The sequence below is a fragment of the Phytophthora sojae genome, assembly GCF_000149755.1.
Source record: "Phytophthora sojae unplaced genomic scaffold PHYSOscaffold_6, whole genome shotgun sequence".
In the NCBI taxonomy this organism is placed as follows: domain Eukaryota; phylum Oomycota; class Peronosporomycetes; order Peronosporales; family Peronosporaceae; genus Phytophthora; species Phytophthora sojae.
Window position 1 is genome coordinate 1,112,441 of NW_009258120.1, and position 12,391 is coordinate 1,124,831.

The 12,391-nt window shown below is 52.3% G+C and overlaps 5 protein-coding genes across 5 annotated transcripts; 3 read left to right on the forward strand and 2 right to left on the reverse strand.

Annotated features, from left to right (window-relative positions):
- Positions 1-340: 340 nt before the first annotated feature.
- Positions 341-496, forward strand: PHYSODRAFT_451279 (hypothetical protein; the record flags this gene model as incomplete). The annotated part of the gene is made up of 1 exon (XM_009532258.1): positions 341-496. A coding segment is annotated over one exon (156 nt), but the record flags the coding sequence as incomplete, so codon positions are not given.
- A 997-nt stretch (positions 497-1,493) lies between these two features.
- On the reverse strand, positions 1,494-6,283 carry PHYSODRAFT_514675 (hypothetical protein; the record flags this gene model as incomplete). The annotated part of the gene is made up of 3 exons (XM_009532259.1): positions 1,494-2,210; positions 2,271-3,752; positions 3,827-6,283. 3 exons carry the CDS (start codon positions 6,281-6,283, stop codon positions 1,494-1,496), a joined length of 4,656 nt encoding a protein of 1,551 aa, XP_009530554.1.
- A 758-nt stretch (positions 6,284-7,041) lies between these two features.
- On the forward strand, positions 7,042-7,952 carry PHYSODRAFT_334919 (hypothetical protein; the record flags this gene model as incomplete). Its single annotated transcript, XM_009532260.1, has 3 exons — positions 7,042-7,666; positions 7,742-7,811; positions 7,895-7,952. 3 exons carry the CDS (start codon positions 7,042-7,044, stop codon positions 7,950-7,952), a joined length of 753 nt encoding a protein of 250 aa, XP_009530555.1.
- Positions 7,953-8,240: 288 nt separating this feature from the next.
- PHYSODRAFT_302857 (hypothetical protein) lies at positions 8,241-10,030 on the forward strand (the record flags this gene model as incomplete). The annotated part of the gene is made up of 5 exons (XM_009532261.1): positions 8,241-8,925; positions 8,986-9,110; positions 9,143-9,191; positions 9,229-9,356; positions 9,404-10,030. The coding sequence occupies 5 exons, from the start codon at positions 8,241-8,243 to the stop codon at positions 10,028-10,030; spliced, it is 1,614 nt and encodes a 537-aa protein (XP_009530556.1).
- Positions 10,031-10,424: 394 nt separating this feature from the next.
- On the reverse strand, positions 10,425-10,685 carry PHYSODRAFT_432070 (hypothetical protein; the record flags this gene model as incomplete). The annotated part of the gene is made up of 1 exon (XM_009532262.1): positions 10,425-10,685. A coding segment is annotated over one exon (261 nt), but the record flags the coding sequence as incomplete, so codon positions are not given.
- Positions 10,686-12,391: the final 1,706 nt, after the last annotated feature.

The following is a 12,391-nucleotide window of genomic DNA, read 5'->3' on the forward strand; positions in this document are numbered from 1 at the left end:
ATAGTAATACTGTACGCACACTGGAAGCCATAGGCATCGAAGAATCGATAAAGCAGCACAACAAAATGTTCGTACCCAGCTTGCCAATAACTAGCGCAACAACTTCGTCGAGTTATACAGTGGTAGCTAGCAAAACGAGGCGCCCATTAAGCAGTTAATCAACTTCTTCTTCTTCTTTTTCTTTTTCTTCTGGTCGTACCCAGCTTGCGAATGGTGATAGAAACGCGTTTTGAATTCTTCGAGACGCGAGTGCCTGCGTTTTGTGGGTCTTCTAGTAATATTTCTCACTGTCAACAAGTCAATTCTCCGATTTACTCGCGTTGACACCATGCAGATCCCAAAATTGCTAATTATCTGCGTCGGCTTGCTCGGCGGTTCCGGCTCGGTGGCGGCAGTGTCAAGACTGGGGACATGTCATAAGTTCAGTGGTGCTGATGTAGGATGCTGCGCTAACATCCTCCCTGACGGGTGCTGCTCTGGATGCGCCCGGGTGAACGTGGACCAACTACAACCGCTGCGTGTGCTAGCTCAAGAGCAGCAAGGGAAAAGCGTTGACGGCTTCCGGCTCCGTCTCAGGTTTTTCTATGCTCACTCTGACGAACCCAACTCTGGAAAACCATATCGACGCCAGCGGCTGCCGCTCGATTTCATCGAGTGCGGTGCGTCCTCGTGCACTCCAAGATAACGACTGACAAGGGCTGTATATTCTAGCGAGTAAGATAATTAAACATATGGACACTTGCGAGCGGTAAGCTGCGCGATACACTTTGTTCCACATAAATTCCTGCTCTCGAAAACCTATTGGACGTGTATAGTGTTAAATTTTCAAGTTAACCCTCAAATTCAAAAAGTGCACACTCAAATAATATTCGGGGTACCCGGACTGGTGGTTCGGGGGATTCGCAGTTCTCAGAGCGATATAGAATTCCGACAGCACCGATACTTTCAAAAAATAAAAGTGCGACCAGGGCACTACGAAGGTAATTTTCTTAAATATATTTTGAGTAGGAAGTACTTCGAAGTATACTTTAGTAGCGGCCATCTCCGGCGCCTGCTTCGCAGCCGCAGCATCTGCCCGGCATTATTTGAAAGTAAAAGAAACAGTAAAGAATTTTAATTCTAAAACAAATAACACGTGTGCTGCGCTCACATTGGTGCCTCCCGTAATCTCCGTTATCTCCCTAGACGCTTAATGACACAATGAGCTCGTTGATAAGCAGCTTCTCCGCCGAATTGTGCGTGCTGTAACGATGTCGCCTGACTGTAGCGCGATTGTCGCTCGATGGCAAACTCGCCTAGGCCGCCTAACACAGTTCTTCGAACTGCGAATTAAATATACTCACATCTTATGTGGGCATTTTAATTTCTCCAAGACGTCAAACCTTGCAGCAAAACTGTTGGAATGGTCTGTTAGTGTATGTCAATCAATCAATCTGTGAGTCATCTATGAGGTGATGTACAATTGTAGTATTTGTAGGTGCATCTTGTTGCGTTTATTTCATACTGGCGCGTTGCCGGATATGCCGCGCAATCACTTCAACGGTGGGGTGGCGAAGCATGTTTAGGTGCGTACAGTTTTGTAGAGTGACGCCCGTGGAAATATCAATCCCCAGAGCTCGATACTGAGAAACGTCTGCATTCCAGCGCTGAGTCATGTACAAGTCCGCGCTCAGCCAGATCGGCGGCTCAGAGCTACGCCCCGTCTCCACTTGAGCAGCCGTATAGGGTTGGTAGGTCTCCTCCATGGCGCAAAACCTGCGGTAATTTACCCCCAGAGGTCGGAGTAGCTCGTCGCTAAATGCTTCGACCGCGTACTCTTCAATTCGGATCCGAGCCGCTGCCTTTTTGGCTTTGGTAACTTGCTGATGGGTGGAAGGCACCTCGAAGGGGAGACCATCGAGCAGAATAAGCGGCAAGATATCATGCCCTTGACTCACAGCTAGACGTGATACCTCGTGTGCCACACGGCAGCCAAAGGAGAACCCACCAAAAGCATAGGGGCCTTTAGGTTGGTGCTCGCGGATGTTGTCCCAATAACCTCTGGCGAGCTCTTCAACGCTGGCAGATTGTGGTTTAGCAATAGCGTCAGAATCAGTGGTAGCTTGAACACCGATGACTGGGAATGGCAGTTGTCTAGCTAACTCCAGCAATTTCCACACTGTGCCGTCAGCGTCATGGAACAAGAACAGAGTCGGCATCACGTCCGACGACTTGGTCGTAGGCCAATTGAGCGGCACCAGCGTTTGCGATGACCATCCACGTAAATCCACCATAGAAGCTGCAGCACTGCTGGCCATTTCTGGCAGCGAGGATGTACGGAAGAACTGTTCTAGAGACAACGACAGCCCCCGCGCTTGAGCAAGAGCAATAGCACGGATAGCCGCCAGAGAGTCACCGCCCAACTCAAAGAACGAGCGGGTCATCAGTCGATCCTCGAGCTCCTCAGCTTCATCATTTTCTTGGTCGTTGAGGTGGTCGAGGCCGAGAACTTGGATCCAAACTTGCCGCAATATGTCTATCGCCAATTGCACCGTGACTGTGGAGCCATTCGAAGTAATTCCTCCACGGTTTGATGGCTCACTATTACTCGACCGTGCGCCAGCCCAACCAGCCAGAGCGCGCAGATCGATCTTCCCGTTAGGTGTCCGTGGCCAGCTACTTACGACTCGAATGGATTGAGGCACCATGTGCACTGGCAGACGATCACGGAGGTAGACGCGGAGCTTATCAATATATTCCTCTCCCGTTGATCCGTCGTTGACGCAGTCGACTAGCATAACGAAAGCCACCAACGAGCTCGAGGAGGTTTGCCGCTGCTTTCTTCCAGGAGATTTCGGCTGAGAAATGGACAGTACCTCAGCCGTTTTGATACTCGAGTACCGTAGCAGCACATTGCGCACTTCCTGCAGCTCAATCCGCATCCCATGGTGCTTCACTTGAGCGTCTGTGCGTCCAAGGAAGACGAGATCTCCACTAGGCAACCACTTGACCAAGTCCCCTGTCTTGTACCACCTCCGTCCACGCTTTGGGACTATCGATGCGATTTCGTGAAGATCCTCGTGAGCAATGAAAGCCTCTACAGTGAGGTCAGGACGGTGCCAGTAGCCTCTTGCAACACCTACACCGCCAATGTAAAGCTCGCCAGGGACGTTTACTGGTACTAGCCGTCGCTGAGCATCGAGTACAATGACAGGGTGATCGTCAATGGGTTTTCCGATCGGAACGCTCTGTAATCCCTCAATGATACTCGAAGTGCTCTGCATTGCCAGCTCTCGAGGCAGCTGGAACGCTGTTGACGTGATAGAAGCCTCAGTCGGTCCGTACTCGTTGACTAGACACGCCGTGCTGTATTGGTACTTGCGGTAGAACTGCCTTGCCAGTTCAATGGGGAAGGCCTCGCCCGCTAGCACAACGTGTTTGACTGAGGTAGGGAAGCTGTCGCCCTTGTCGCTTAAGAAGTCCACGATCAGCGCGAAGTATGAAGGTACGAACACACAGAATGTGATGTGAGGAGCTTCCAACAGCACATTCCGCATGTAGTGCAGCTCGTGCAAGCCCTTCGGACGAGTGATTCGAACGCTCCCTCCCACTAGCAGAGGCGAAAAGAGCTGGGAAAGTGAACCGTCGAGTGTTGTTGATGTGCTCTGGAGGAACACGTCGTCTGAAGTCACCTCGTAGGTCCGCACTGTCCACCAGAGCGTAGTCATGAGAGCAGCGTGGGGAACTACGACTCCCTTCGGATTCCCTGTCGACTGTAAAGTAGAGAGAGTTAGCCTTTGATGAGTTGGGCGGTCTGCTCATCAAGTGTACAGTACTGCAGACGTACCCCAGAGGTGTAGAGGATGTATGCGGCGGCTTTATGAGGGTCTCGCGAGTCTCGGCTCTGGGATCGAATGTCGTCTCGTGAGTGCCCGTAGAGCGAAGTCAGGGCGTCGACGTCTTCGTAGCACAGGACGCACGGCGACAGATCGTCGGCATCTTCAGAGCCATTAGTCACCGAGGCCGACAAATACCTAGCGACTTCATAGTGTTTCTGCTGTGTGATGATCACTTGAAGCCCACTATCTCTTGCCATGTAGCGCAGACGCTCACGTGGAAATTCCGGGTCCAGCGGCACAAAGACCCCTTTCAACCGCAAAGTACCCACCATAGCTGCGATATTTTGCAGCCCTCGATCCAGTAGCAGTCCGATATGCAGCTCAGCAGCGCAACCTGGAAGGTCGAGCATGCACAGTGCACGCGTGACGCGTCCACTTTGTTCCCACAGGTCTCGGTACGTCCATTCCGTGCCTTCAAAGTGCAGTGCAGGACTATGCTGCGTCTTCTGCACTTGGAAAAATAAACACTCGTCCAGGAAACTCGACGGTTTATCGTATGACGAAGAGGGAGGCTTCGGCATCCCCCACTTGGACACGAGTTGCCTTCGTTCAGCCTCGGACAACATGCAAATGGTTGGAGATCGCACTACAGCCGTTGGGGCATTGGTGACCTGCTCCAATAACGTCAGATAGTAGCCCGTGAATCGCTCGACAGTGCCCCGAGTAAATCGGGCGGTGGGGTACTCCATCGATCCTTCCAATACACGGTCCCCTGCAGCTCCTCCCTTGAGTTGGCGATAGCGCATGGACAGCATGAGGTCGAACTTCGCCGAGTGGTGAGGCAGCGAGAGCTCCATGTGCTTATTGGCGTTAGACGAGTCAGCATTGATGTCGTCGTCGCTGTTCTCCCATGAGAACATGATCTGGAACAGTGGATGTTGCCATCGTCGCTCAGCGTCTCCATCCACGTCGCGGTTGCTCTGAGCTGTCGCTCGCAAGTGTTCTAGGACCTTGTGGAAGGGGATCTCCATGTGGTTATAGGCTCCGAGCACCACCTCACGCACAGAGGCCAGGAAGCCAGTGAAGTCCGCAACCTCACTGCATTTTACTCCAAGCCGCAACGGGAGTGTGTTGACGAAGTAGCCCATAACGTCCTGGAGCTCGTCACGTACACGACCTGAAGAGGGAGCGCCGATAACGAAATCCTGTTGACCGGACAAGCGCTCGATCAGGAGGTAGAAGACGGTGAGAAGACCCATGAACATGCTGGCGCCTTGGGCGTGACACAGTGCAGAGAAGGCCTTCTGCAGCGCAGGAGTCGATCTGAAAACTACTACGTCGCCCTCTGTAGTGGTCGATCCAGGCGCTTTAGGCTCGTCAGAAGCACTAGATATAGCTGCTTCCGAGTCGAACGGAAGCTCAAGAAGCGGGGGTGCACCACCCTCAGTGAGCTGCTGCATCCAATACTGCAGCGCCGGCGCCATTATCCCGGAGCGCATTCGAAAGCGCTGCCACACTGCGAAGTCTTGGTACGTCACACGTGAGCCGCTAGAGGCCTGAGTCTCCAACTGCTGAATGAATTCCGTCTTCGAAACCATGGCATCATCGCTATGTCGGAACCGATTGTGCAGCTCATGAAAGTCGTTCCAGAAGATCTGGCTGGAGGCTGCGTCGGTCACGATGTGATGCAGCACTACAGCTAGAACCCACTGCGATGTTGGGCTCTGATCTGGGCTAACGAGCGCGTATACGCGAATTGGAGCTTGGTGTGCCAAGTCAAAGGGTTCGTCCACCACTTTTGCCACAAGTGCAGCAAGTTCTCCATCCCTCGACGAGTCTTCGTTGCAGCGAGAAGCTAATAACTCGCTTTGGATCACTCCAAAGACCCCCAATTTGCCTTGAAAATAGGTCAAAGGGTGCACGATTTGTCGCGGTTGTCCTCCAGCGTTCATGTCGGCGTCGAAGCATGTCCGTAGGGCCTCGTGCTTGGCCATCAATGCGTGGCAGGCGCTCTCCAACGCGGTCAAGTCCAAGGGAACGTCGCAAAACTGCAGCGCTCGAACCACATTATAAGCCGTGCTAGATGGCTGCATCCTCTGCAACGCGAACATCTGCAGCTGCGAGTACGACAGCTCGCAGGTCGCTTTGGCCAGTCCCGGACGAAGTGTGAGGGTGTCTTCTTCTCGGTCTGTGTCGTGGTCACTGAGCATCTGCACCACTGCGTTCTGTAGCGTCTTCAGTCGTCGAATTCGAGAGCGGTTGAGTGCTTTCCTGCGCTTGGTTGGCTGCTGGTGACGGTCTCCGTTCTCCAGCAGCAGAAGCTGCAGCCAATGCACCGCCACGTCCACTTGCCCCGCGTCGAGAGCGCACGTCAACGCCGCCACGTCCACCGCATTCTCATTGGTGTTGTCGTGTGTACCACTTGCCCTCGCTGCGTCCGCCTCCTCCTCCTCCGCCGAGCGCATTTTCCTGCCTGACAAGGGGCACAGGCACAGTCAGTCGAATCAGCGGTGCTGCTGGCAGTTGAAAACCGTTACGAACACGGCATTTCTTAGCCAATGGGAGGGCGGCGCTATTGTTGACACGCAACCGGCTGGCTCGAAGTTGAAGAGGATTGTCATATTTTATTTTTGGTTATTTGGCTTGCATGCTGAGTTCTTGTTCACAGTACGAGCAGCAACGTTGCAGGTATCAAGGCGAAACCACATATCGGGCTCAGGATGTTGCCAGTAGTAGAACGGCTCACCCTCTGCATTCCAAACTACGTAGTTCTTGGTCCCGTTCTTTAGTGGCGCCACTACACGCCAGCTTCGCAAATGTTGTGAATTCGCTGTGTACCGCATCGTACTTAGCGTCGAAGGTCGCGCATGTCCAGCTTACACTGGCGATTCATGCTCTTTCATAAGACGATACTTGTCTTCAGAGTACTGCCGTACGACGTTGCGTCTTACGTTTTCCAATCAACGCAGTTTGGCACTATCTTGATTTTTGTATACAGCTGACTACATTGCTAATTGTCCACTGAAACGTAAGACAGTTTGTCGTACACGTATTTGTCTCGTACCATTGGCTGAAAGCCTATTCAGTTCGTACAGCACCCCGAAGAGCAGACCCCTCCCCATCCTCCACTCAGCCGTCCTTCCCATGCCTCCAGCCACGTCCGCAGAGCAGCCACCCCCCCAAAGGCATCAGCACTGCCGTCGGGCAGCCAACGAACAGCGGCATGGATCCCTCATCCCGCGCCAGTGACGCTCTTAGAGCCGAGAATGTACGCCGCGCGTGTACGACCTCGAGAACGCAGCGTGCATACCGCAGCTATCGCCACGGGATAGCTGCGTGGATCCGCGAGTCTAAGGCCGATGCAGACCGGTATTTCGAGCCTGGTGGTGAAATTGACATCTCCATGTTCACTCCCAAAGATTTCGAGGCGTTTTTGCTAGCTAAGATGAATGCCACTGAGAAGAAGCTGAAGGTGACCACACTCAGTGGTTATAGGAGCGCAGTCAAGGACATTTACCGACAGAAGAAGCTTCCTCTCCCTGCTGCGTACATGGACGATATGAAGACTTTTTTCGCTGGGCTCAAGCGCATCGAGGCGGAGCGCAACCAAGGAAGTGCCGGCGAGGCAAAAATGGCGGGGGAAATGGCGCTACCGTACTCTGTGTACGAGCGAGTGTGTAAGCAGATGCTCGTGCTAAATGACGGTGGGTTTGCCCACCTATTTCTGACGGTGCAGTGGAATCTGATGTGCCGATCTCAGTCGGTCGAAACTATTCACACCGGGCACATGAGTAACGAAGACGACAGCATCGGCTTCGTCTTTCATAAGAGCAAGGCGAATCAAGATGGTAAAGGACCAAAAGACCCCCGACACGTCTACGCCAACCCATTTGCTCCATGGACATGTTGCATCACCGCGCTAGGGGCCTATTGGGCGTGCTACCCTCGCCAAGGCACCGGTCCGCTGTTCCCAGGCTCCCTGCAACGCAACCGGTTTCGCAAGGCATTTGCCCGCGCCTTGGGAAATGCTGACAACGAAAAAAACTATGGGACTCATTCGGTGAGAAAGGGTGTAGGCCGTCATACCCGCCGACCAACCCAACTGAAAGTCGCGACTATTCTGCGTCTAGTTAGAGAGGCAGAGCACGCCGACAACGCAAACGCTCGTACTATAGACACCGGAAACGGAGCAAGAGAGACTAAGACCAACTTACCAGCACGCAGTCGCTGTCGTCTTCACCTCAGTACAATACTGTAGCAACAGCACGTATTAGCCAATCCAATCCCTAGATTTGCTCTGTCGTCAAACTGTCTTACGAATGCTCGACACAAGTGATTGATTGAACGACTCATCGAGCAAGATTGATGCTACTCGACTGTCAGCTTCGAGAAGGTCACTTGGAGCTTTGCCGATACATTGACATGTCGACTACGTGGGAGTTTCTGGAGCCTTGGCGCTCTGTATTGCGCGACAATTCAAGAGAAGGATCTGCGCACGTCTCCGAATCGGTTCTCGAAGTGGCGTTTGTCGTTCCAGGCCGGCACCCATTGGCTGAAGGGAAAAGCATTTACCTTGAAATTTCGGGAGACCAGTGCAGTGCGCAAGCTTCGAGGAGGCTACAGCAGCTTCGGGAGGACATGGAGCTGTTCACACTGCTCTCGGTTGTGGACAATGAAGCATGCAATAAGCTCGTTTTCGCGGGAACTGCAACCCCGTCCGTTTACTTTCCAGAATGGGAGTTCCGACTCGCTGAGAGTTCGTCGTCAAAGATACCCCAGATTCCAGTCACGTGGGGCGCTTTGCTCGGGTTTTCGGATGGTTCGTGGGGGTATTCGCCTGGGTTTCTTGCAGCTGTCCAAAACCTAGAGGCAATGGGAGTGGACCCGTATATTAAAACGAGTGAGGATGAGCGGTCTGCGATTTATTGGACGGCTAGACTAGGAGGATCAAAAGTATTTGGCAGGCAGAAGTCCGACGAACCTGCAGACCTATCGACTTCTCCTCGTGTCCAACTTCGAAGACTATTCAATGCCAATGTTCCTCCAATTGTGGAGCTGGCTACGGGCTGTGGTGGAGCTCCGCTTGCTGCTCCTTCGATCCCGCCACGTTAAGGAGAGGGTTGGTGTGAGTCTGTGTACGCTGTGATACGGAATTGGGTCGATCCAGTCGTCCCAGAGCTGGCGGTTGCACTGACTAGAACCGCAACACAATACCTTTCACTGGACCTCGAAAATGCTACGATTAATTCACACCAAGCCATGGTGAATGCTGGTCTTTTGCTGAGCACGTTGGTATGCGGGGGTGAACTGATTTTCTATAGCAGATATGGAATTCCAGTAAGAGTTCGAGAACTAGACCTATGATGCTCTGGGGTATGCGATCGGATGCTTAGCTCAATCTGCTCGGCAGTCGCTGATCTTTCAACGGAGGCAGATGTGACATACAATTCAGTAAGCTCGGAGCGATGGCCCTGGCTGATATACGCGTTGTGCTGTGGATCTTCAGACACCATTGTCACGGTAGTCACGATTTCGGTGGTAAGTTGAAAAAGTCGGATGTTTTAGCCCTCTCCGCAGTACTTCAGAACAACTATCCTCTCCCAATCTTAGAAGCGAATGGAAGGGGCTCCCACGCGTACGGGTTTGTGGACATTCGAGAAGGGACCGAGCTGTATCCATCTGGAGTAAATGATGGCAGTGGCAATAGCTTTGTTTTATCTAGAGCCCGTCCCTTCCGAGCACTCTACGACCCAACATATAATGGATCCTGGGTCAACTTCGTCGTCCCTGGATACGGAATGTGCCATGCGAAACTTGAACATGGCGTGAAATTTACACCCGATCCTGAGGATCCAGTTTGCAGAGAGAGACGAATTAGCGGGTCGCTGGCACTAAACTTTGTCACGTTCGAGACCCCTGCTGTGCTGATGGAGTTGCTGACGCTGGTAACCCGCGGCCTGCGTTCGTTAAGACTACTTGCTAACGACGACGCTGCAGCGTCGATGGGTATCGATCTATCCGCGCTGTCTTCGGCATGTCCCGGTCTTCAACATTTGTCGATTACAAAATATGGTGTAGTGGTGTCTGACCACGGCGGGTCTTTACGTCGTTGGCCTATCAAGACGATCGCCTTACGAGAATACTTGTCTGACTTGATCGGATGCTTGAGGGACACCACGCTACGAATGGCTCGATCGTCAAGGTTGAAGTGACATCTCGACGACGTATAATATTTGAGGAGGAGATGAGGGAGCTCAATGCCTTCAACCGCGGTAGCCGGATTTTTAGGTCAATCCTACATTTTGGTCACGTGTCAAATCCTTACTTTGGTCACGTGACCTAAGGGAATGAGGTCACATGTAATTCACAAACGATCAAGAAGCTAAGTAAATGCATTATATCAATTCTGCTGCAACGCCATCCTGAACGATACCGACTTCCGCACCATTATACAATTGCTGATGCATCGCCGTCGTAGTCAAATGAGTTATCTGGACTGTAGTCTGCCGTATCGTGATCCATCTCAGCAGCGTCGTCCTCTGAACCCGGCGCACTTGAGCAGGATGCAGGGTCATCCGTGGCGATGGTAGGCTGCTCGTCTTCGTCTTCGCTTTCCTCCGAATCCACGATGTCGCCGACCTCAGGCAACTGCGGCGCACGCGGCAGCTGGAAACGTTTCCGTTGAGGTGGCCTGACGAGCCCGGGCTGGATAGCAACACGCTGCGCCACATATTCGCGAGAAATACGCTCTAGCGTGTCGACGAAGATGCTCATGGCAGGGTGTGGAGCTTTGATCTTCCCGTTCAGATGCCGGTGAAAGCGCTCGAGAGGGTTGTTAGTCCTACTAACAATGTCACGACGCATGCCGAACAACGTTATCCAGGTCAAATGCTGCACGCCCGTCCGCAAGCTTGCGATGTCCGAGAAGATAATGGTCCAAGAGGTATGCAAGATGAGCTCGATGGCTATAGTCAGGTGACACGTTGCTGCTGCAGGATAAGGCGATACTGGAGAATTTCGACGAGTTCGTGAAGGTAGCAAGATCACGAAATGGGGGCCCATCTGAAGCTAATAGGTGCGTATCTGTAGGGAGGGGGAGGGCTCTGTCGACGAAATTGATCCTGCAGAAGCGATGATCACGAACAACTTTGACCAGCTGGACAAACCGAGGGCTGGTTATCGGAAATGGTCTTCCACATGAGATGACATTCATGAACATGTAAACTAGTTTAGGCAACGAGCACATTTCACGACCTTGCTCGTAGGTCGTCAAGGATAGACGCAAGATTGATCCTAAAGTGTGTACCACTTCTAGTACTAAGAAGGAAGCAATAGAACTATCAATGCCATCACACATTAGTTGAAATCGATGCTATTATTCAGCAAGTCACGTTTTACTGATCTACCTGCAAATTCAACGCGGGTGGTTCCACTGTAGATGATGTTTGTTCCTGGTCTCGTCTCACTTGCGCCGAAATCCGCTGTTGATCTTTCCATTGCTTGATAAAAACGGCTTGGGCTCGATAAATCGGAGAGCTCCGCTTGAGATTTCCATCTGGGGTGAATACATTTTGGGGGGGGGGTAGAACTCGTGAAATTTCTGCCACCACGTCCAGGTATCGTTTTGGCGCAAGTGTGGCTTCAACTTGTCGGTCGGATATGTGCGTTTGCACAACGAGACACGGTGAGCTTCGTAATAGTCCGTCTTCTGAGTAGCTGGTCGACACTCAAACCGACACACTGTACACTCGCGCATTGACCGGCTTCGACCCTTCAAAACTATCCATGCTTCCTTCGCCACACATGGCGCCAGAGTATCTCGCGAAGCTGCAGTAGCATCCTGCGAACACGCTGCAGGCTCTTGCAGGTTCGGCGCAGTCTTGTCGTTTATGTATATCATACCTTTATCATTTTCTAACCATCGCATCCAACTGCCATCAAAAAGCTCTCGGACCAGCGAAAGCACGAAGAACCGATGCGGATCTCGGTTGCTAGAAGCGGATGAATCACCAGGATCGTCGTCCGAACCATCGTCACAGGTAGGCGTTTTACCAGCCGCAAGCTCGTGGCATATGTATGCATTGCAGCGCGCTATGTCTATCATAGACATTCCCAGCTTCTTGTGCCACCTTTTAAAGGTGTGCCCATCGGCAATTGAGAACCGGCCTCGCAATTGGTCGGCGCGGTCAACGCCTTGCATTTTTCTCGTTATAATTCTTCACACAGGCAGGAGCAGGGAAGGGCACTTGCTCCTCGATGCATATTTGATACAGCGGAACTATCAGCGTTGGATACGACGTTGACGACCGACCCATCTACCCAGCTAGCTGCCACGATGTGTTTTTCAGTGGATACGCCTTGGTTCATATCACCCCTCTCCGTGGTCTCGTCAGCGGCTATCATCGTAAACTTGGGGAAGTGCTTACTGGTTTGACGAACAGTTCCGCGACAGTAGAGTCCAATTGTCCGCAGTGATTCCAGCAACATACAAGACGTGTATAAGTTATCAGTGTTGACGATGTGCCGTGATCCCTCCAATGCAGCTGTCACTTCGATTACATGAGATCGAATAT